The sequence below is a fragment of the Lepidochelys kempii genome, chromosome 8 (genome assembly GCF_965140265.1).
Source record: "Lepidochelys kempii isolate rLepKem1 chromosome 8, rLepKem1.hap2, whole genome shotgun sequence".
NCBI classification, from domain to species: domain Eukaryota; kingdom Metazoa; phylum Chordata; order Testudines; family Cheloniidae; genus Lepidochelys; species Lepidochelys kempii.
The window spans coordinates 55,681,278-55,706,420 of NC_133263.1; the positions used below are offsets into that span (position 1 = coordinate 55,681,278).

At 41.6% G+C, this 25,143-nt stretch overlaps 1 protein-coding gene across 6 annotated transcripts in view; it reads left to right on the plus strand.

Moving 5' to 3' along the window:
- C8H1orf21 (chromosome 8 C1orf21 homolog) overlaps positions 1–25,143 on the plus strand; it is a 195,609-nt gene that overhangs the window by 58,106 nt on the left and 112,360 nt on the right. For 5 of the 6 annotated variants that reach the window (XM_073356659.1, XM_073356656.1, XM_073356662.1 and 2 more), the window contains one exon: positions 13,736–13,940. In XM_073356659.1, the coding sequence (XP_073212760.1) occupies positions 13,847–13,940 (94 nt within the window). In that variant the 5' untranslated portion in view covers positions 13,736–13,846. Of the gene's footprint in view, positions 1–10,381; positions 10,527–13,735; positions 13,941–25,143 lie in introns of all 6 variants that reach the window. The other variant, XM_073356657.1, reaches the window with a different exon arrangement.

Below are 25,143 nucleotides of genomic sequence, written 5' to 3' on the forward strand. Positions count from 1 at the left end.
ATAGCAGTTCTTAGTGTAGCTCTTATTATCACAGGTGCATAGGAGGCAGCCTTGGGGCGACTTGCAACTCAATATTGCTGCTCAGCATTGCTGTAGAGAGGTTCAACGCTCCATTTCTATTTGCAGCTGCCACCCCATTCCCATGTTCTGACTGGTTGGTATCTTACATTGTATTGTGACACTCATTAGGGAGCATGAAGCTGTTCCCAGGTGAGTCCTGAAAACAGTTTAACTAAAGAACAGATATACAGGGGCTTGGGTTGCAAAGCCAATGAGAGGGACTGAAGGCCATTCCCAAGACAAGGTGGAATGATGCTGAACAAAGGATGGTGGTGGGGATTCTGTGGGGAGGTTACTTAGTTTTTGTTCTGTTTCTGTAGTCGCTGGGTAAATTGAATATTGGGGTAGCTGGCAAGTCTGTTTCAGTATTCACTTACTTTGAAAGATTTTTGGGGCACCCAAAGGGCTACATGGGGGTGGGGAGGTGGTGCTGTTTTGTTGTAGAGTAGTAAAAGTCCAAATGGGTAATTGGGGCCAGAGGAAGAAGAGAAACCTGATCCTGGAAATCTGTAATAAAAATAATTCTATTTAGAAACTGTTAAATTTACATTTGAATGCCATTATTTGTCTTTTAAAAAGTCCATAGGAACTATTTTACATGGCACAACGGTGTTTGGAAACTATTTTAAACTTGCTATAATTTGGTAATGAAAAGGCTCATATTGTGATCACAATGAGATCTTTCAGATGGTGCTGCAGTGTTGATTAATACACACCTTGGGTGCCTTGGAGGCACTCTACTAGAGCCCATGCATCACTACGAACCTGAGGTATTCATTAATCAGTGCTACTGCCCAGCCTGCCATGTCTCAGTGATTGATTAACATATGGGGTATGTTCAGACTGTTGTGGTTAGGAGACATTTAATTTTTCATGGCACCTGAAATCATAGATCAGCTGGTATATATGAGCTATGCAAGTCTGTCTGGCAATTTTTATTTCATTTTATTGATTTGATTTGTTCTGTACACATAGTATCATTGCCAGCAGATCAAGGGTCGTGATCGTTCCCCTCTATTCCCCTCTATGAGGTGAGGCCTCATCTGGAGTACTGTGTCCAGTTTTGGGCCCCACACTACAAGAAGGATGTGGAAAAATTGGAAGGAGTCCAGCGGAGGGCAACAAAAATAATTAGGGGACTGGAACACATGAGTTATGAGGAGAGGCTGTGGGAACTGGGATTGTTTAGTCTACGGAAGAGAAGAATGAGGGGGGATTTGATAGCTGCTTTCAACTACCTGAAAGGGGGTTCCAAAGAGGATGGCTCTAGACTGTTCTCAGTGGTAGCAGATGACAGAACAAGGAGTAATGGTCTCAAGTTGCAGTGGGGGAGATTTAGGTTGGATATTAGGAAAAACTTTTTCACTAGGAGGGTGGTGAAACACTGGAATGCGTTACCTAGGGAGGTGGTGGAATCTCCTTCCTTAGAAGTTTTTAAGGTCAGGCTTGACAAAGCCCTGGCCTGGATGATTTAATTGGGGATCGGTCCTGCTTTGAGCAGGGGGTTGGACTAGATGACCTCCTGAGGTCCCTTCCAACCCTGATATTCTATGATTCTATCTAGATGAATGACATAGATTAAATGCAAACAGTTGTTAAATGGAACGATCTGCAATAGGTGCATAAACAACCTTCTTCCTTATACTGCCTGCATCTAACCCTAAGGAGCCCTCTTATGGTCTGTAGTTAAGAAATGGCTGGCCAAAAATATTTCTTGCATTGCTCTTTGATGGTCAATAAAGTCAAACTCTGTCTGTCATCCAGAAGGAAGGTGCCGCCATGGCAAAAAACTCTCCATAGAGCGTGCCCTGCATCTGAGTGCACATCTAAGAACTGTTAGAAAAAGCAATTCATATGGTGATCTCAGCCATCATTGTGGTACATGGAAAAGAGGGTGACCAACTGCATTTCAAGGAAATAAAAAAAACTGTATGGGGGGCAAAATACAGTATAACGATTATTTAAAAAGAACAGACCCCGGTGTCACCGTGTAAAATTGTACCACGTGTATTGGTGTATATGGTGCTTTGCATGATTACTGATGAAATGTATGGAAAAGTGTGCTCTGTTTTGATTTGACAGGGACATGTGATGGTTGGTTTGTCACCCTAATGAAGAGAGAAACAATCCCTCAAGAAATTAGGTCCAAGGCAAAGCAGGGCTTCAGAGGTTAGAACCAACACCTTGAATTGAGTCTGGAAGCAGATGAAAATCTAGCGTGCAGTTTGTAGAGCACAGTTATAATGGAGCCAGATGAGAGAGAAGAGTTGTTCTGTCGCAACCTTGATGTTAATCTTCCCCCCAAATTTGTTTCTATAGTTAATGGACTACTCTTGGTGACGCTGTTGAGGTTACCGCACAGTTCAGTCTTGTTTTAGGGTTAAGCCAACTGAATGACAGACAATGTGATTGGGCATAACACTATTTCTTTTCCTGAATACCCTAATCATTTAGTCTCAAAATAATAATCCACATTATGACTTCACTAAAAAAATCTGAAAGGCTCTGTTTAAGCATTGAGCTGAATTTACACCTTTTTTTCCCTGCTATAGGGTGGAAAGGTTTCTTGTAACTTTGAAATAATGTGAGGAGACACTACATAATGTTTACACAGATAAGCTAAGTACCAGGTAGCAGAGTGATAGCTTAGGAAAATAAGTTCCTCTGAAATGTTGATTTGCATAAAGATGAGTGACCTTCAGAAACATGCCTTAGAAAAAAGTTATCAGCTATAAATGGCTCATGCCCCCTATCTGCTATTAGTATTAGCAAGAGCTTTTTGTGTAACATAATATGTGTGTGTTTTGCTATATCTTGCTGGCCTAAGCAGGTTACACAAGCTAGTAGCTACTGTAGATACTGCATAATGACAGGTTTCAGAGTAACAGCCGTGTTAGTCTGTATTCGCAAAAAGAAAAGGAGTACTTGTGGCACCTTAGAGACTAACCAATTTATTAGAGCATAAGCTTTCGTGAGCTACAGCTCACTTCATCAGATGCATATCGTGGAAACTGCAGCAGACTTTATATATACACAGAGAATATGAACCAATACCTAGCTAGGACAGTGGGGTGGGAGGAGGTATTGGTTCATATTCTCTGTGTATATATAAAGTCTGCTGCAGTTTCCACGATATGCATCTGATGAAGTGAGCTGTAGCTCACGAAAGCTTATGCTCTAATAAATTGGTTAGTCTCTAAGGTGCCACAAGTACTCCTTTTCTTTTTGTAGATACTGCGTGCTTCCAAAAATCCTTTGAAGTCAAGTAACAAAACAAGAATCTTTCTTTCATGAAACTGTTCTGTGGTGGGGTAGAAGGTGTCTTGGTGTAACCTACTACCTCTGACACAGAAGTTCTCAAATGTTTTTTTCATAGCAGGTGGAGATGTCCCCAAGAGTTTCATGATTCCATAACATCCTGTGATAGCTACAGCAATTGCTTATGTGGACAAGAACTGATAGGAAGGTATTTAATGTACTTTAGCTTCTTTTCATGCAATTTAGATTGACAAAGGTGCCAAATACCCTGATTGAAAGAGAAAAAAAAAGATAGGATAAATGTCCAATCCTTTTGAAAGTCTGGAAGTATAAACACCTCTTACATGATACAGATATACCATACCAAATGCAATAATTGTAAGGAGGAATGGGAAGTACAGATGAAATATACTGTTGTCATATTCTGGTTTCTCTCTGGGTACTGCCAAAGCATCATATTTCCAGTTTGCATAGACCAAACTAAATTTACTGTGTTATCACCAATTCATCATCCTGTAAGATCTTCACCACCTTCCAATTCCTTGATGTATTAATTTTCTGGGAATTAAAAAAAAAAACAAAAACTTTCAAGAGAGAATGTGTTGTAAAAGCCATGTCACTTTAAAAAAAAATCTGCTCTGACTTTAGGTAAGCGATTGACTGACTTTCTTGTTGATGATGATCAATTATTTTGTAACATCTCAACACCACCCAGCATTTGGGATATTGTATAAATAGATAAAATAAAACAATAGTAGCTTTTTTTATTCAGTGGTTTTTTTGCAAACTGCCACAGTCATTGGTTTTATAATCTATTTTTCGTGCTCATGAATTTTGAGTTTTTTTGCTTGTGAGTTTTCATTTTCAAATAGTGGGATTATCGTGACATAAGTAGAGGAAGATACTCCTTTCAGTCATATCTCATCATGGACATAATGAAATCTTTATGGAGGGACTCATTAGTACATATGGCATTTAGTGGACTAAATAAGGAAAAAATGTTCCCTTGACATAACATCATAGTTGCAGCCAACATACTTTATATTCAGAAATGATTATTTGCAGCTTAATGGATCAAAAATATGTACTGAGGAAATGTTTATTGTGAAACAAGGATATGAGACGAAACAATGGGACAAATCATTTTGCTCATAAAGACAGTATGATGGGCCTCCATGGCGCAATGGTACCAACTGCATCAAGTAATATAACAAACAACACAGAGGTACTAATTAGAGGCACTAAATCAAGCCAGTTCACTCCCAGCTAGCAAAATCTAGCCAACCTGCTTGTGTATTTTGTTTCTTTTTTCTCCTTAACTTTAAGATCACAATGTTCTTGAGATGTGTTTTGCACTGAGCATAGTTTCGCTGATGGGGTAAATGCAAAGTGTCTTTCCAACAATCTCCCACCATACTGGGGATGATTTTTAATACAATTTTAGCAAAATCCTATTAAACTGTGCTGTACCTCTCCCTGTATTTTCCTTTCACGTTATTGCTGATAGTATTTGTATAGTAAAGTTTTCTCCTTGTATAATTGGCTAGATCATCCTTCAGGATTCATCTAGCAGGGCTCAATATGGTGTTTGCAATAGGGTAGTGAAATGTGGCAATAAACATGGGAACATAGCATCATGGAAACAACCAGATTTCATAGAGGAAGAAGATGCTGCATTTCGTGGCTATTAACATAAACGAGTCAAGGTGAGCGTATCATGATTCTGCATTCAAAGGAAAGGAACACCATTATTCACTTTGACTAGTCTTTGTCCCCTTGTGTTGCTGCTTATGTCATAGAATGGATTTTCTTTAAATATATTGCACAGAATACTTGTTTAATGGTTTATTTTAAGAGACTAATTTAAATGCACAACAGATCATAGTGTGTTTTTAAGACACGATGTAGGAAATGGAATAAAGGCCTGCCATCTACGTGATTACATTGTAACATTTTTTCCTGCTTATTTATGTTGCCTGCTAACAGTGTGAGTTTGACTGTTTGCAAAGGGAAGCAGGGAATAAAGTCCAGGTGTTACCCGCCCACCCTAGGGACACCCATCTGTACCCAGTTCCTAGCGCTCAAGGCATAACCCAATTAATTTAGGCACTCTTACCCCATTCCTAGGGCTCAGGGCATAACCTCACACTCTAGGGCACCCACCTTTACCCTGTTCCTCAGGCTCAAGGCATAACCCTGTGAATTTAGGCACCCGCCCTTACCCTTCTGTGAGCTTAAGGCGTAACCTTACACTCTTTGGGTTTGCAGGGTCTTTTACCAGTGAAAGAGCTTTACACAATAATATTCTTAACCTCTATTTATTAACAATCACCAAAATAGAATTGACATGCTAAGCATACAATGCTCCCCACTCTCAATAAGGCAGACAAACTTTTCACTGCTGGCTAGTCAGGATCAGGTCATCCAGAGGCTCCAACTTCTGCACCATAACCAATCATTTTACTAAAGTATCCCAGCCAATGGGAGCTGTGAAGCCAGCGCTCTGGGTACGCCTCCACCTAGCAGCTGAGTGAGGGGGATGTTGCTGCTTCCAGGGAGCCCCCAGGTAAGCACGACCCAGAGCCTGCCTCACCCCATCCCATGCCCCAGCCCCTGCCTCCTCCCACACCCAGACTCTGCTGCAGGGGGGCACAGTGGTCCAATACTGTGACAAACTCACAGCCTTATTGATAAGTGATTCCTTGCCAGACAGAATGCAATCAAAGAAAGTTTTCTTTAAACATCTGAAGATCTGTTTCTTTATCTGGTGGCAGCGGGTACTATTAGCACAGGATCGCCTTCTTAACAAACTGATATTACATTGTTTTAATGTCATTTAGATGGAGAGTGAGGATGTGACTTTCTGTTTCTTGGCTCATGGCTGTTGCTCTCCTAATATGGCTGCAGAAAAAGGCCTCAGACTTTACACAGGTTTTTTTTTTTTTAAAGGCAACATAGGCCATTTGGTGCATTCCAAAGACAAAAATTATGGTTGTCTGCCTCCGACAGAACTTTTAGTCAATTAAAAAAATCTTTCCTGGCACAGACAGTCTAGGGCAATTTAGGAAGGGGGATAGACTTTGATCAAGGATAGGAAAATGGGGCAGATCCCTCATTGTGACTCCCAAGGTCCTTCCTTCATTCAGTGCAAACACAGATATATGTGTTGCTTTATAGTTCTAAAAATATTTTCTTCAAAATTAAAATCAAACTGGTCTGTGTATTGCAGTGAACAAATCTAATTAACAGCAGCAAATGCTTGGGTTTTTCACTGGCTGAACTGTTACAAGAAGCTAATGTGGTCTCTCGTTTTTAAACTTGTTTTTTTCTCCTTGTAAACTTGTTCAGCACTTACTGCTATGTGATCTCTAAAGCGTTGTGAAATTATCACCTGGTTTCCTGAGTGGTCAATATGGGAGGAAACTTAGTATGTTTGCAACCCCCATAAAATGTAGATCTGTCTATCTCAGTGCAGTAAACAAAGACTAAAACAAATACAGAAGCACTTGCAAATTCTTCTGTTAAGCATTTTCTATTCAGTTTTAGAGTTGCTCCATGAGACCCTAACCCTTATCTAAGTTATGGGAAACAAGATATACCTTGCAAAGTTTTCAACTTTTGGTACAGAATTATGGGAATCTAGTTTACTTGTGGGACTCACCATGGTATTTAAAAAAACTACTCTGCAAGAGAATTCATTGAGGTAGGATAGTGCCTTTTGCTCCCATGCTGCCCTAGTGTTTGCTCAGAAGCTCCAGCAGGAAAAGCAGAATGAAACTGATGATCATGTCAGTTTCATTCTGCTCCTTCCAGCATCTCTGGGATTAGTTGAGTGCTATCATAGGTACTGGTATTAGGAAGAGTCAAATAAATGGAGAGGGAAGGAGAAGAGAGACCGACAAAAGAAGGGGAGGAAAGTAGCAGAGACTAAATATGTTCTAAAATATGTACTACAGTAAAAGCTTTGTTTTTCGGCATGTTGGGGACATGGGGTGGGGGGGGGAATTCCAGTTAACTAAGTTATATTCACCAATGGAATACCAATTTTCAAAGAATTAGAATACAATAAAATGAATAAAGGATAAAATAGCATACAGGTACTCACAAATCCAGTAGCAGTACTGCACTGCAGAGTGGTTGGTTTCTTGAAGCACTTAGGTATATACAGGTGAAGTTTTTTATACAGTAGGTTATCTTATGACACTACATATCACTATGGACAGTGCCCGGCATACACCTAGATCATTAAAAATACACTTAACACTAAAACTATACTGAACATAATTTAATATTTTTTTGATTCAGAAGATACTTCAGGATCTTGCAGTGCCTCAGGGTCATCCTTATCAACATCAATTATCATTGTAGATGTAGAAGGTGTAGGAGATTGGGCTGAATCTGTAATGACCCTATGACTCATCCTAGAAGCTGCTTTTTTGAATAAATCCCTGAGATCAGCTTGCTTACTTGTCTTCTGCCTCTTTTGCATAAAAGTAGAGTGCAGATTGTGCAATTGCATAACCTCCTGGGCAGTATACTAGTCCCGGTTACTAGATTGAAGATTTGTATTGGGAGATATCAGAAATGTCAGTTAATAGAGCTTTCCAGTTGATAAAGTGCCAGATGATACAGCTTTTACTTTATTTCACTCCTTCCCTTTCCTGGGCCACCAGGAACTTGGAGTCTATGGTGATAAGCACTATAGAGAAACCAAAGAAAGATCACTAGAAAAGTCATTTAAGAACATTGTGAAAACAGTCTATCCTCCCCCCCACACCCTTACCCCCACCCCCCGGGAGGGAAGGAATGCCTTGCATTGCTCATCAATGATTCCCTTTGACCAACTGAAGGAGCAGCATTGTGGGCTACAAAGAGAAGTTTGTCCAGCCTTCCTTGACCAGAGGGAAGATCATTTTTATATGCAGGGCTTTTGAGAGGTACTAAAAGAGGAAATCAATTAGAGGAATCCCAGGACACAGACAGAAAAAGACTGAGAAGAAAGATTGCGTTGGGGGGCGAGAAAAGAGAGAAACGCAGGGCCATCCTTAGGCATATGCAGCTGCGTATGGCACCACATAATTTGGGGCACGAAATTTCATGGTGCCCTAAGTAGCCGCATGCTGCATATGCGGCACTGGCTCCAGCCCCCCCGCTCGGCCCCCGTCCCCATTCCACCCCTTCCCTCAAGTGACGCGGCCTGTGGGATTACCGGGGGTACTGGAGCGGGCAGAAGGGTTCGGGCCCGCCCCTGCACTCACCAGCAGCGGCGGCGGCTGGAAGCAGAGTGACCTGGCCCCAGCCAGCTCCATTCCGCCCCGCCAGCTCCTAGCTGCGTTGCTCCGCTTCCCGCTGCTGCTGCTGGTGAGTGCGGGGGCAGGCCTGACCCCTTCCTCCAAGCCCCCTCCCCCAAGCAACGGGGCTGGGAGCTGGGGGAGCAGAGCGGGCTGGGGCTGGGTCACTTTGCTTCCCGCTGTCACCGGTGATAATGGAGGCAGTATCAAGAAAGCTTGATCATTGCAAGGTGTCATGTATCATGGATTATGTATGTTCTGCAAAATTAATGCTTGGAACAATGCTTGCTATCCTTGTGTTTTCCATACTGCCTCAGTGTCATAGTAGGTATCTGTTTCTCTGAGCCCTTTTACCACTTTGTAATCATGTTAACAGTCCAAGGTTACTAAGGATTTAGGAAATATTCAGTCCTAATAGCAAACTTTTCTTAGGGTACTTATTTATTAACTCACTTTATTGCTTACCAGAGCAGATGGACAGGCAGACCAATGATCATCTATTTGTATTTTTATTTATAGGTACCATTACATTTATTGTCCTTTCCTCTAATCTTAAAAAAAAAAAAATGCCGTGTTCTAGTTACTCTGTTTAACTATTGTGTGCTTTGGTTCACAGCCCTTCTCGTTGTTAAGGTTGGTGTATGCTACCTGAGTGTAAAAAGAATAAAACTCTGTTGTGGTTCTCTTCTCCCACGGAAACACTGTGGATATTTCCCGAGATTCTGGGGTTTTCATTGTTTCATCCTAGTCACCCTTGAGGTAGCGGGTTACGTTCACCAACATTCTGGTCATGGATGATAAGACCATTTTCCAGAACTCATGGGAGCTGGCCCTGGACCAGCCAGAGCTATTGTTGCTGATTGACACAGGATATTTTCGGGTAAAGAGCTTTGCCATTTTTCTTATTCCCATAACGTACCAATGCCCAGGGTTGTCAAAAATATTTCCCTGCCTGTGTGTGGGTTACCCCAACCCTGACTTTCATCAACAGTTCATCTAACTCAGACCCTTTAGGGAGTCCATCAGCCCTACTACTGGATCATTACTATTGCCAATTACACCAAACACCTACCTTCATGATTCCTTGATACAGGTCATGCCAGGAAGAAATAGTCAGAGGAAACATCAGTCGGTGCCTATAAAGATGAACCCTTGGTAGCTGCCACATGTCCTCTGCAGTCAGCCACATGGGCCCACGAGAAGCGCCACGACCGTAGCTTCCTACTGATAACATGTTATTTGTAGTCAATGAGCCCTTCACTATCCATGATCTTATTGCTGACGAGGCACTTCACCTGATCCGCCTTGCAGCAACTTGGCTGACTAACATCACAGGCCTGGTTCTCCACTTCTCTTTCCCCCCAGGATACTCTAGTAACCACAGGTCCAGAACTAGGGAATCCAGATTTGGAGGCAGGATAGCCATTCTGTTCTCTTACAGGGTCAACTATTGGAAATTCTCACCCTTTGACTCCGTCATAAGAGGGGGGAAAAGGACGTATCCTTTGAGTATGTATCAGTGTGGATCCCACAGTAGATGCATGGGCACTCGTGCGTGAGATTAGTCTTTTGAATAGCTGTGCATCCTCAAGGGACGCATGTGCCCTGTACTGCCTCATGCTTCTGTATGAGGGCATAAAGGATGGGATGGCTACAACTCTCCCTCAATTCCCTCTTATTGCCCATGGCAGTGACATGGGACCCAGTGAGTATCCAGCCCTCTAGCCTTTAGCTCTTGCTAAACTCTTCAGCACTCTTTCTGTTTGCCATAGGAAAATACAACTAACTCAACCCATCTGGACTGATTTCTGACAGTCAGAATGCCTGTACAGGGCAGCTCAACTATTCCTGCCTCATGACAGACTCTAAGACCAAGCCGTTAAAAGTCCTGTCAGCGGTGCTGCCCGGCTATGGCAGGTTAGTTCTATCTGTTCTGACACCACGCTGCGTCCCGGAAGCAGCCAACAGCAGGTCTGGTTCCTAGGCGGGGGGCCCATGGGGCTCTACGCGCTGCCCCCGCCCCGAGCACCGGCTCCGCACTCCCATTGGCCGGGAACCACACAGAGAGCTTGCTCTGCCGAGGCGCAGCACGGTCCACGTTGCCAGGACAGGCAGTAAACCTGCCTTAGCACCCGTGCTGCGCCACTGACCTGGAGCCACCTGAGGTAACCCTGCGCCCCAATCCCCTGCTCCAGCCCTGAGTGCCCCCCAAACCCAGAGCCCCTTCCTGCACCCCAAACCCATCATTCCCAGCCCCAACCCAGAGCCTGCACCCCCAGCCCAACCCCATGTCTTACCCCAGCCCTGAGTCACCCCAAACCTGGAGCCCCTTCCATCCCCCCCCCCCCCCAACTCATCCCCAGTTTCGTTGGGTGGTGGGCATCCAACAATTTTCTTTAACTGGGTTGTCAGAAAAAAAGTTTGAAAACCACTGCTCTAAGTCATCAGACCTGGCAGAGGCTCTGATGCTGTAGATCCTTGACTATGTACTGTACTCGAGCATGCTGGCATGGCATTCAGCTCTCTCAAGGTCCATCTCACAAGAAGATTAGCATTTCACATTCTGGTTCATTCATGCTTGTTTGTCTCACGTCAGCCTTATGCCCTAATGGAGGGGTTTGAAGCTATTCATCTAAAATAACATTCTGACACTTAAGTTATTAGGGCACACTAATGCAGATACACATTGTTATAAGCAATGATTCTCACTCTGTTACAGGAATGTAAGATCAGTTAAGATGATTTAAATAAAATTGCTACATCTTCATTTCTGTGATTGTTCTTATTTAAATACTTACAATGTATATGAATGGAATTAACATGGTGCTTTTTTGCATGCTTACTGGTAATATCTAAATGTTGTGAACACCAGAAAGGACTTCCACCTTAGCCTCGATGCAGTGTTTAATGAGCTGACTGATAAAATCAGGGCTTGAAAAGTTGCCTCAGGCACTTGCCTGAGTAGGAAGCTTTTCCAGGCAATAGCCATCATCTATTACAAAACCTAAACTTTCTTTTAAAAATTAGTAAGTTTCCAGTCCTCATGGGGGCAAAGAATACATTTTGCATAAGGAAGGTTAACTGGGGATGTGCTGTCTTCCTTATTCCACAGACTGACAACTCCAGTGACTCTGCTGCTCAAAGCTTGCCTAGGATACTGCAGAGTGAAAACTTGAATAGTCTTGTCATTTTCACGGCCACTATTTAGCATGGGGATTGGGTTCATTTCATTCTACTGCTGCTTGGGAAAGCTATGAGCTATAGCAAACTTATTAGAGCTTTACTGGAGAGGGAACCCAAAACTGAAAGCTAGGTGATATTGTACAGTAGTGGAAATGATCTTCCTTGTAGCAACTGGAAAATGAGGGAAGGTTAGAGTTGCATTTCTTCTGAACAATTTCTGTCTATAGCTAGTACATTAGTTCTCTGGCTACTAAGAGTCTGGTAAAATTTCCTATCCTATGAGGGGGTGGATGGGAGTAATAGGAGAACAAATTGACTGAGTAAGTTAGAAATCTGTGTGTGGTGGGGGGTATATTGGGGAGGGAGGAGAAAGAATGCAAAAAATATATGGGATTAGGTAGAGGATACCATGAACAGAAAGTGTGTATACGGAGGGGTGGGAAACAGACATTGTTTGGGATGGGATTTCAGTATGTATTTAGATGCTTTGCTGAATCAAGGCCCTTAGTCATTAAATTAGGAGAGAGGGTTGCCTTTGTGTGGGGTTTGATGGCAGAGCTATTTTTCCACCCTGGAAAGTAGGCTCAGTCGTTGGGCATGAAACTAATCTGTTTAGTGGAAAGAGGAGAGTTTTGAATTCAGAATCTTGGCATAGTACTTGTAGATCAGAAAAGTGTCAGTAAAAGTATCAGAGTGGTAGCCATTTTAGTCTGTATCAGCAAAAAAAAAAAACCAAGGCGTCTCTAAGGTGCCACAAGTACTCCTCGTTTTTTTTCAGTAAAAGTATTGTGTCAGTAAATTTTTCAAGATGTGGATGAAATTATATAGTTCAGTTTTTGGTGACAAATTATGAACAGTCAAGTGTCAGAAGGAGGCTGGCCAATGCACAGTGTCTAGGTTTTGAACTGTAATGGGATTTGCAGTCTCATTTTGTATTTATATTGGCCCTATCTTTATAGATGAACTTTATCATGATGTATGTGAAATAAACAGGGCTGCAACTATTAACATAAATAGCTGAGAAATACTGGATTGAAAACATAATCCACTAAGTGACATTGAATTGTATAAATAAAATAAAATAAATGAAAATGAAATAAATGAAATAATTTTAAATGAAATAAAAGTAATTGGGATGTGTCTACACAGCAATTAAACACCCACAGCTGTCCTGAATCATGAACATCTACACCACAATTTTACATCCATGCAGCCTGAGCCCCAGTCAGCTGATACAGGCCACCCGCCAGTGTTTAATTGCTGTGTAGACATACCCAGAATGTATGTCCCCCACATTTGGATACTCATATAGGCATTTAAGTGCATATGAGCATTTCTGTGTCTGTATGCAGAGTTGTACTGGTTTAACTAAAGGTGTGATTTTTACATCAATTTAGTTAAATGAGTGCAGCTTTGTGTGTGGACTCTCTTTTATATTGGTTCAAACTTTTTTTTAATTGGTTTAGTTTGAAGAGTACCCAGGCAGCAGTTTGTATTGTTTTTTTAAACAGATTTAGGTTTAAATCAGTACAATTCCTGTGTGTATACAAATCCTAAACTTGGGATTTAGACATTCCCTGAACATGCTCCCTACAACTGCTGTCAACCATACAGCGACATAAGATCTTGATGGACTTTTCTTTTTGTCTGACCCAGTGTTTGACACTTGCAAGTATTAGTTCCCAAGCACTAATAAGCTTTCTGAGAAAATTAGCTTGATGGACAGATCGTGAAAAACAGCAAGAGAAGCAAATGTCTCTGATTTCTCATATGTGTTCCAGGGAAAAAAACCCTGTGTGTATATTCTTTCAGATGGTGTTTTTTCCTGCACTCCTCTCCTTGAAATACCATTGTCATATTTTCCTGATCGCCAAAAAGCGGAAACTTCTTAATGATGGCTTTCTGTCAATATGCTTAGAAATATTTTTCTTTTGTATCTGCAGGTAGAAGTGTCTTGACAACCAAGCAAGAAGTGGATTATTTTTCAAACAATGCTTAGGCATCTGTAGAGATGATTTGTGGTTCAGTCCAGCTGGAGCTGACTGAATGAAGCTATGGGCTGTGCGTCAGCCAAGCATGTTTCTACTGTTCAAAATGAAGAGGAAGCTCAGAAGGGGAAGAACTACCAGAACGGAGATGTGTTTGGCGGTGAGTGTTGTGGGATCTTATCTTGCTTACGCATCATTAATGTTTTTGAAATTCTGATTGGGAGTCTCTTCTTACGAACTAAGAATTAAAAAGAAAGTTGAAATGAATCATGACAATACTAGTGGAGTTATCACATCCAAGGGATAGTATCGGAAGAGTGTTGAAATTATGTTGTTGTTGGTATCAGATATGAAATCAGAGAGCTTATTGCAGATCTGTGGAACATTCTGCTTCCGGCGATCTGAAGTATGGTACCGTCTTCAACTCCACACAGTTAAGGGCAACCATTCACTTTGAATTCCCAAATTATACATTTTAATATTTCTGCTATCAGGTGCCAAATGTAAAATTTGCTTTAAAAACCCTACTATGTAAGCAAAATAAATCCCCCAATCCCTTCCATCCTGCTATAATAGGAAAAAAAGGCAACCCCTAAGTCTTCTAGAGAGCAGAATATGAAAGTACTGTAAAACTAGAAGTGGGAAGTTATCAACAATATTGAAATTAACCTTCTGTGAAGATTGGGGTGGTAGAGGAAGATTTTGAACATAGCATGGTAACATGAAGCTAATCTGTTTAGTTGGAAAGAAGATTGTTTTGAAATCAGAGTTTTGCCATGGTACTTAAATGCTAAGTATGGTAATGTCAATATTGTGATTTTTTTTTCAAATTCTATTAACATATGTTTAACCATTTTTGTAAATTGATGAGGAGTAGATTATGAAATGTGTGAAGAATGATTACAGAAAAATGTACACAATGTGAGGTTTTCAGGCCTGTCCAGACATTATAAGGAAACTATTTCCTACTAACGAGGTGATCTGATATTGCTTATAAACCCCTTGGATTCAATATTCTTAAAATAGGTGCACTGCTATTTAGAATGCCAAGCTTCTCTTCTGTGGTGGTTGTTATAGCAATTATTTGTGCAGAATTAAGAATGCCATGCTGCAGCAGCAAAGCTATCACTGCTATTGAAGTAAGTAAGGAGAAGGAGCTTCACTTCAGCCTGTCTGTTAAGGGTATGTTTATTCCCAGCAGTAGACACAAAGTAAAACTACTTCAAATTATATCTGTAATCTGAATTGAGGGTCTTCAAAAATTTGAACCGCAGTGATGAGGGTGTTCTGTTTTTTTCTTATTCATGCTCTCCTTTACTATCTTGTAAGATGATGCCTTCGGAATTCTGATTTGAGTATTTGAATTTTTATATAATACAGACTTTATGGACTATCTGAGCAAAATTTTCTCTTTTGTTATGAAAGGAATATTAAGATAGATTTTAACTGATATTTAAGCAGTAAGACTAGTCAGACAGTGCATTTCTGGGAGATTCTTTTCATTGCATGCCTTTACTACAGAGTAACACAAGGCCAAAGACCATAATTTCAGTCACATGAGAACCTAAATTATGTTTAAAAGGTAACAGAAATTTGAGGACACAAGGGATTGTAATGGAATGTAGAATCTTGCCCCTTTATGTTGACCCTTTGCCACCCTGTGCTAGATATGAAGCGACTGAAAGTTATCACCATCAGATATTCAGGGGACTGTTTCAAATTTGTTTCCTTTTCCATCTTCTTATAAAGGGTTTCCCATACCATCCTTGTTGTCAGTCTAGGCAGGCAGTCTATGGTTTGGGGGCCCAATTCAGCAATCCATCCCTTCTCTCCAAAGCACTTCAAATACATACTTAGGTCCCACTGAATTCAGTGGCACTTAAGCATAGGCATAAATGCTTTGCTGGATTGGGGCTGGAATGCACCTAGAAACCAAGCTATCCTCTTACTTTTAGAAGAGGGCCCACCAAATTAGGTTTGAGACATTTTAAATGGCAGTATGGGGGGAGCCTTGCCTTGGTGCTGTCCTTGTTGCATCTGTTCTGTGGATCAATGGAACACATTGGTCTCCAGGTCTGGGAATGTGCTGCACTTTCATGTGCAAGGTATATGAACTATGTCCTGCACAGTTTTTAATATAAAAAAGAGAGGGAGAAGTTTACATCTGAGCATAGGGTTTGTACAACCTCATCAACAGCCAATCAGAATTTCCTAGATTTCTAAGTCTGTTTCATAATAGACCAAACCCCTTGCTTCACTCCTCCTTTCGTGGTTTTAAATTATACTGGGCAGTTGCATTGTGTAAGATGAATTGGATCTGACATTGCAAGGTTTTTTTAAATTTCCTATTAAATATTTATGTTGTTAATCCAAAACAAAATTCCATCTGACACATTTGTAGAGTTATTCTTTCAGTAAAGGCAAAAAGAAATACAGTAAGCACTGTATCAGAGAGCAGGCACAACCAATCCACTACAAGCAGAGAGATTAGTAATGCTAGATTTTACTGTAGGATGTCACCTAGGACAATGAATCTTAAACTAAGCTTCAAGGGATGTTGGTGGTCCGTGGTGCCACAGCCACCACTGATTTCCAAAGGTGCTTCATAGCACTCAAGGGAGCCACAGGATTGGTAGTGCTCAGCCTCTCCCTCCTTCTGCCAGCTGCCGAAAAACTGCTCTGTGTTCCCCTGTCAACAGCTGGGAGCGATAAAAGCAGCAATACATCTGATCCAACCAATGACTATGGGCAGGGCATTTCTGCAGACCATTGGGAGCTAAGCTTATCTTCAGGACAAACTAGGCAAAGCAAGACCGGGTTTGGGTGGAGCAGAGAGACTGGGGAGCACATATCTGAAGTGGAATGAGACTCTGAGGGAGAATATTTTAGGTGCAGTTACATGAAGAAGAGTGAGGTGAAAGAGAAACAGAGATAATGAATAGCAGGAAGGAGGGTTGATGCGATGGTGGTAGCATTGATTCTATACGAAGAGAAACCACAGAGATGCAAATGTATTTATAATTAGTGATATCCAAATCTGTGGTCATAATATTGGAGACTAATCTGTCACAAAAGGATCTATTCAAAAACAGGCAGTGGGCTTTGTAGTTGCAAGAAGTCCACATGTACCTTGTTTAATTCTAACTTTGTGTTAATCAGGTCTTATAGAAAAATGCTCTGGCCAGATTTATGAAAGGCCAGGATACTTTTATGACCGGTAATAGCATTTGTAGCTATGCAAGATAAATTAAGGTAATCAAATCTCCTATGTCAGGGGAGATTTGGTTATGTACAGCATTGCACAGTTGCTTCTAAGTGCATTGTTGTTGTTTCACTTTCTTCCAAAAGCATCAGGTTTTGGCTATTGCCAAAGCTGAAGTGTGAAACTGAATAGACAAACAGTCAGATCTGGTTTAATGAATCCTATAGTATGTTTTTGAGTAAGAGTTCCCATCTGCTCTGTTCCCAAATGCAAATTTAGGGAAATACATCATAAATTAAAGCAGAGGTGGGCAAACTACCCTACTTCCCAGCCCCTGAGCTCCTGGCCCGGGAGGCTAGCCACCGGCCCCTCCCCTGCTGTTCCCTCCTCCTCACTGCGCAGCCAGTGCAATGCTCTGGGCGGCGGGGCTGCAGAGCCGCGGCCTGACCCGGTGCTCTGTGCTGTGCAGTGCCATGGCTGGCTCCAGCCAGGTGGCGCGGCTGCCTGTCCTGGTGCTCTGGGTGGCGTGGCTGTAGCGCCATCAGCCACCGGTGCTCCAGGCAGCGCGGTAAGGGAGCAGGGGGCGTTGAACAGAGGGCAAGGGAGTTTGGGGGCTGGTGGTCAGGGGGCGGAGGTGTGGATAGGGGTCGGGGCGGTCAGAGAGTGGGGAACGGGGGGGTTGAATGGGGGCAGGGATCCTGGGGGGGCAGTCAGGTAGGAGAGCGGGGGTCGGATGGAGCAGTGGGGGGGAGTCAGGGGCAGGGCTCCGGGGGTGGTCAGGAATGAGAGGAGGGGTTGGATGTGGTGGCGGGGGGCAGTCAGTGGCAGGGGGTCTGGGGGTAGTCAGGGGACAGGGAGAAAGGGGGGGTTTGGATGGGGCAGGAGTCCGGGGGGTAGGGAGGTGTCAGGGGGCAAGAAGTGGGGAGGCCACACCTGGCTGTTTGGGGAGGCACAGCCTCCCCTAACCAGACCTCCATATAATTTCAGAAACCCGATGTGGCCCTCAGGCCAAAAAGTTTTGCCTGCCCCTGAATTAAAGGGTGAGATGAAGAATAATAAAAATTGCACCCTTTAATTAGACAGCTTTTTTCCTTTACTCAATGCACAGCTTTTGTCTATTAAAGTTCAAATTACTTCTTGAAGCCAGGATTTTGTGTGTTTGTGCCTACACACATCATTAATGCAAATTTAGGGAAATGCTGTATCTTTTGGTGCTGAGATGTCTAAGGAATATCCTCTGGGGAGAGGGGATTTTGAATTTCATTCTGCCGGATGTTCCAAAAAGCTATTCTAGGATACACTTACCTACATCACAGAGGGGTTCTGAGAATCAGATTTTTCAGCACTGGTACAGTGCCTTGAAGATGTAAAAAGCTATATATAAGCTCTAAATACAAAGTTCCCTAGTTTTAAAAAGTTTGCTTGCTCAGATCCCTCAGTCATTCTCCTTCCTTTTAGATGCCTTCTGTTTTATTATTATTTGTATGTTCAGTTCCTTCCTCAGACAGGTGAGAGGAGGAAAAATTTGAGAAATCTGTCCCAGATAATGAGCTGTGCTTGATTTCCATTTCAGCTTCTCTGATAGATGCTCCTGAGAGAACTTGAATGGCCATGTTAGGTGGTGATGAGGAAGACAGGCCTAACTCATTGTTAGTGCTATTTTTCTCTTGGTGTTAAGTCTAATTTGAATTCATGTGACATGCAATATTTTGCCCCTTGTTGCTCAGCTGGAGTCTGGAAAGCAGGTGACTTCCCCCTCACACTTTCTTCATAGAGTAGAGTCCCCTGACTGGGGCCCAGTAGTAAGTGGCTTCAATGTTGAGAGCTTGTAGGGTACAACCAGTATGACTGTTTTTACAAAGAATTGTGATGCTGAGTGACCAAGGAGAGGCAGTACAATTTTTCACTTGGCTGTAGCCTACTCAGCTTTACTCAACTCAGCCTGCTTGGTTTAGCCTTAGAGAATTTTTAGAGGGGTTCTGAGCCTTGTCTACATTGGAGCAATTTGGTGATGTAAACCCATCACACACCTGTAATGCAATGCCCATCCACAAATGAAAATGATGGCAAAGTGCACAACATTTCCATGGCTGTTATGGTTGCTCTTGCTCTGAGCTCTGTCTGCACTGAGAATTTTTAGCAATTCTGCCACCTTCAGACTAGCACTAGTACAGCCCCACCAATCGCAACCAGGGAAACACTAGAATAAACTGGGAAGAGCTGTTACCCCCACTATGCCATCTAACCCATAATGCTGTGGTAAAAAAGTATATGCCAGTCTAGACTGGTACCTAAACTATTGCTAGCATTAAGCACTTTGAGATCTACAGATGGAAAACATCATATCAGAGCGAAGTATTCTTGTTATTGTAACTAAAACTGGGCAGGTATCTGTGGTTGGAGTGCTAATGTAAACAAGGTGTCATTCGTTGCTAGTGTGCTAACAACAAGTCATCTAGACTTGCTGAGAGCAGGTTTAGATAACAGTGGTGGTTTAAAACCATGTGGATGCTCTGCACTAGCTCTATTATCAGTGGTAATTAGGGTGTTGATTAATTGTAGTTAACTCATGTGATTAACTCAAATATATTAATCGTGATTAATCACAGTTTTAATCGCACTGTTAAACAATAGAATACCAATTGAAATTTATTAAATATTTTGGGATGTTTTTCTACATTTTCAAATATATTGATTTAAATTACAACACAGAATACAAAGTGTACAGTGCTCACTTTACATTATTTTTATTACAAATATTTGCACTGTAAATGATATACTAAAGAAATAGTAATTTTTCAGTTCACCTCATACAAGTACCATAATGCAATCTCTTTATCGTGAAAAATGCAACTTACAAATGTAGATTAATTTTTTTTGTGTTATATAACTGCACTCAAAGCCAAAATAATGTGAAACTTTAGAGCCTACAAGTCCACTCAGTCCTACATCTTGTTCAGCGAAACGCTAAGACAAGGAAGTTTGTTTACATTTATGAGAGATAATGCTTCTGGCTTCTTATTTACAGTGTCACCTGAAAGTGAGAACAGGTGTTCACATGGCACTTCTGAAGCTGACATTGCAAGGTATTTACGTGCCAGATATGCTAAAAATTTGTATGCCCCTTCATGCTTCGGCCACCATTCCAGAAGACATGCTTCCTTGCTGAAGATGCTTGTTAAAAGAAATAATGCATTCATTTTTGACTGAATGCCTTGGAGGAGAATAATATGTCTCCTGCTCTGTTTTACCCACATAGCCATCTCGGATGATGACCCAGCACATGTTGTTCATTTTAAGAACACTTTCGCTGCAGATTTGACAAACCACAAAGAAGGTACCTATGTGAGATTTCTAAAGATAGCTACAGCACTCAGCCAAAGGTTTAAGAATCTGAAGTGCCTTCCAAAATCTGAGAGGGACGAGGTGTGGAGCACGCTTTCAAAAGTCTTAAAAGAGCAACACTCTGATGCAGAAACTAGAGAACCCTAACCACCAAAAAAGAAAATCAACCTTCTGCTGGTGGCATCCAGGGTGGATAAAAATCAATGAATTTTTTTATTTAAATCGGATTTTTTTGATAAAATGCTTTTTGGGGAAAAAACCTATCTAAAGATAGTTTTAATTAAGATACATTATAGCTCAAAGATATCTCATCATGGAATAGGGATTATAAATTCTAATTCTATAGTATGAGACAATATATTCATGTAATGTTTAAGAAAAGTTTTGTAAATGAATTCCAATAATTCATGGATTAGGGACCCAATTTTATGGTGTTCCAGGGGCTTCTGTATAGATTATTTAGGTTAATCTTTCTATCTACCCAGTGGGACTCAGTGTTCAGTCTAGAAGATACCATCAGAGTTGCTTAGTTTTGCAGTTCTCAGTCTGTGGATTTGTGTCTCCAGAGATAACATGCTTGTTAACAGCAAAAACGCTTTAAAATAAATAAATAAAATAAAATATAGAGGTGAGAAATAGCAGACCTCAACCCTGTTGTCCCTCTGCAAATTTGCGTACACAGAGTCAGTCCCTTACCTCTCTCTAAAAGTGCAAAGTTTCAAAAAGTTCAATGAATAGACGATTGTTGGGGGCGGAATAGATCTGGACAAGGAGAAGAAGTCTGGAGATAAATGTGAGAAGGGAGGGACAGACAGTAGAAACAAAAGTGAAACTGTTTGAGCAGCATATTCCAGAAGTCTTGAGGTCTTTCTAGTGTAGCCTTCATTGATTTGAGATCTACCATTCTCTCACTAGAAGGGAAAACCTATAATGGCAGAAGGCCATAAAAGAGATCCAGTTTGGGAATATTTTAATGAAGTTCCTCTACTTGTGGGTAAGAGAGGCATGCATGCAAAATGCAAACAGTGCAACACAGTAATACTTGAATGTTTTAACTAAATTCAAAAATTCATATGCTTGTTTTGTTTAAATATATGTTTGCTGTTGAAGAAGAAAATCCAGAATACATAATCATAGAACATCAGGGTTGGAAGGAACCTCAGAAGGTCATCTAGTCCAACCCCCTGCTCAAAGCAGGACCAATCTCCAAGTAAATTATCGCCCCTCATTCTTCTCTTCTGCAGACTAAACAATCCCAGTTCCCTCAGCCTCTCCTCATAAGTCATGTGTTCCAGTCCCCTAATCATTTTTTATGCCTTCTGCTGGACGCTTTCCAATTTTTCCACATCCTTCTTGTAGTGTGGGGCCCAAAACTGGACACAGTTCTCCAGATGTCGAATAGAGGGGAATGATCACTTCCCGCGATCTGCTGGCAATGCTCCTACTTATAGAGCCCAAAATGCAGTTAATGTTCTTGGCAACAAGGGCACGCTGTTGACTCATATCCAGCTTCTCGTCCACTGTAACCCCTAGGTCCTTCTCTGCAGAATTGCTGCCTAGCCATTTGGTCCCTAGTCTGTACCAGTGCATGGGATTCTTCTGTCGTAAGTACAGGACTCTGCACTTGAATTTGTTGAACCTCATCAGATTTCTTTTGGCCCAATCCTCTAATTTGTCTAGGCCCCTCTGTATCCTGTCCCTACCCTCCACCATATCTACCACTCCTCCCAGTTTAGTGTCATCTGCAAACTTGCTGAGGGTGCAGTCCACACCATCCTGCAGATCATTAATGATCATAATGTTGTTGTTTTAGTTAAATAAAACAATTTAGTTAAATAAAACAAAACCTGTGTGGTGGTGGTCTCCTCCAAATACAGTATGGCAAGAAAATCCTCCAAATATTAATGATTAACCTGTTGAATTGGAGATAGTTCACCTCCTAGTGAGTTCATAAATATCTGCTTCAATTACCTTTGGTAAATGAACTAACCAAACAATCATTCATTTTCTGATATAGCTGTAAAACTAATCTGAAAAGTTTTCAAAATAAATCACTTAAAAATGTCTAGTGTGTACCTTCTAAAAATGAAACCTGCATCTATCTGTGAGTTGTGAAGAATATGTATTAAGGTTATAACAACCAATAAGAATGCACTTTTATGTAGAAATCCATGATTAAATCGAGTCTTCCTGACTAGTGATTTAAATCAATTTAAATCTGATTCAGATGATGAAAGTGAACATGCGTCAGTCTGCACTGCTTTGGATCGTTATCAAGCAGAACCCATCATCAGCATGGACACATGTCCTCTGCAATGGTGATTGAAGAAGAAGGGACATATGAATCTTTAGCACATCTGGCACATAATTATCTTGCTATGCCAGCTACACCGGTGCCATGCGAACGCCTGTTCTCACTTTTAGGTGATGTAAACCAGAAGCGGGCAGCATTATCTTCTGTGAATGTAAAGAAACTTATTTGTCTGAGTGACTGGCTCAACGAGAAGTAGGACTGAGTGGACTTGTAGGCTCTAAAGTTTTATGTTGTTTTATTTTTGAATGCAAGTTTTTTTTTTGTACATAATTCTACATTTGTAAATTCAACTTTCATGATAAAGAGTTTGGACTAGAGTTCTTGTATGAGGTAAATTGAAAAATACTATTTCTTTTGTTTTTTACAGCATAAATCTTTGTAATCAAAAATAAATATAAAGTGAGCATTGTACTCTGTGTTCTGTTTTGTAATTGAAATCAATATATTTGAAAATGTAGAAAACATCAAAAAATATTTAAATAAATGGTATTCTATTATTGTTTAACAGTATGATTAATTGCCATTAATTTTTTTAGTTGCTTGACAGCCCTAGTGGTGGTGATAGTGGGAAATTTTAAGGTGTGGTGGGAGTGCAATATAGGCACAGCGCAGGGTAATAAGGTTTCAGATAGAAAAGAGCGGTAACTGGAATGAGTTCAAACAACACACCCACCCTGCCTGGATACAATTAAAAATAGATGCTTGCTGGGGTGGAGGACTTCTCTCCATGAAGCAGAGGAGCTGCATGCAGATTTCTGGGTTGAAGAAGCAGGAGATACCTAAATTTTGCTGGTCCCAGAACTGTAAATGGAGATCTGCCTTCAAGTTTTTGTTTTGGGATGAGTTTAAACCCATGGCACAAGGCTTAATTAATGCATAAAGAGAAAGTAATAAAACTAATTCAAACTGTTTACACTCAGGGCATCAGGAAAATAATTCTGTTCCCCGGCATAACTTCTGTTGGCATGAATAGGTGTTTTCCTGTACTCTGTACAATCAGGATTCAGGAATTTCCATGTCAGGCTCCACCCCCTGCTGAGCTCTGTGCAGGCAGAATCCCCAGTTTCCTCTTACCTCCCATGAGCACACAGCTGCTCCCTAAGGCTGAGATGCCTTTTTGCTCTTTAGGCTGGAGAAGCAGGCAAAGAAGCCATCCAGAAACGACAAGCTTTAGCCCTTTGTTGTGTACCTGTATGCATACAGTGCACCATGTTCCCATCTGTACAGATCCCCTCTTCACCCTCAGCAGGTGACTGTGGATTGATCAGGAGCAGAGGGAAATCAGACCTCTCTGAGGGAGTAGGAAGAAGAAGAAAAGGAAAACAGTTTCCAGGAGTAAGATGTCTGGATGTTTTTGCTTCTCACCCGGTGTAGATCAAGCCCCATTTCTAGGAGAGACATTATGTCTACAGGCCATTGCCTGGATCATCCAGAATTACCCAGCTTTCCTCTGTCCCCCTTCATCACAATTTTCCAATAATTTCCCACACTTACCTTTTGGTAGATGGTCATTTCTCAAGGTAATGTGGTCACTAGTGAGGCCCACCACCTTCCTATGACTTTTAAAATGTTCCAGACATCTTGATGTGTATGTAAGGTTTGCTGGACTTTTAAAATCATTGCAAGTTAATATTCCTCTTAAGTGCCTTATTATTTTAAGCATCTTATCCTCCAGCATATATCTGCAGTCCAAGTTTGATACAAATCTGTTTGACTAAGCTGGCTTCTGGAAGGGTTGAAATACACGTGACTGAGTCCTAACTGTCTCAGCATATATAGAAAACAGGTTTCAACAGAACTTGAAGACAGGAGCTGTTTTCTTGGACGTGACAGCAGCCTACGATACAGTATGGCACACTGGACTTCTGGTAAAACTGTCGATAGCTTTCCCAGCATGGGTGGTGGACATTGTTGAATTTCTACTTCATGACAGGTGTTTTCGCATATATATGGGAAAAAGAACAAGCTAATGGAGAAGACAATCCAGCGGCTTGCATGAGACTTTGTGCTTGTGCCCACCCTGTTCAATCTGTACACAAGCGACCTGCCACTGACTCAGTCATGCAAGTTTATCTATGTAGATGACAACTGCTGTGGTACCCAGTCATGCTCTTTCACCAAATTGGAGAACATCTTGAATGTCGACCTGGCCAAGATGGCAGCCTAGTGTAGCAGTTGGTGCCTCCAACCAAGTGTGACTAAGACAGTTTTGAGCACGAAATGTAAGTTAGGTGTCCTCATCGGCATTGCCTTGTGTTTCAGTCATTTTCCATTGGTCTACCTTGGTGTCACGCTGGACCACTCTTTGACTTTCCATGACCATTTTAAAAAGGCTGCTGCCAAAGTCAGGACGAGGAATAATCTAATCAGCAAATTAGCCGGTTCGACATGGGGCACAGGTGCACAGACACTGCACATTGAATCTGGCACTGTGCTACTCTTCAGCAGAATACTGTGCCCCTGTGTGGTGTCGTTCGCCTCACACTAAATTGGTCGAAGTCG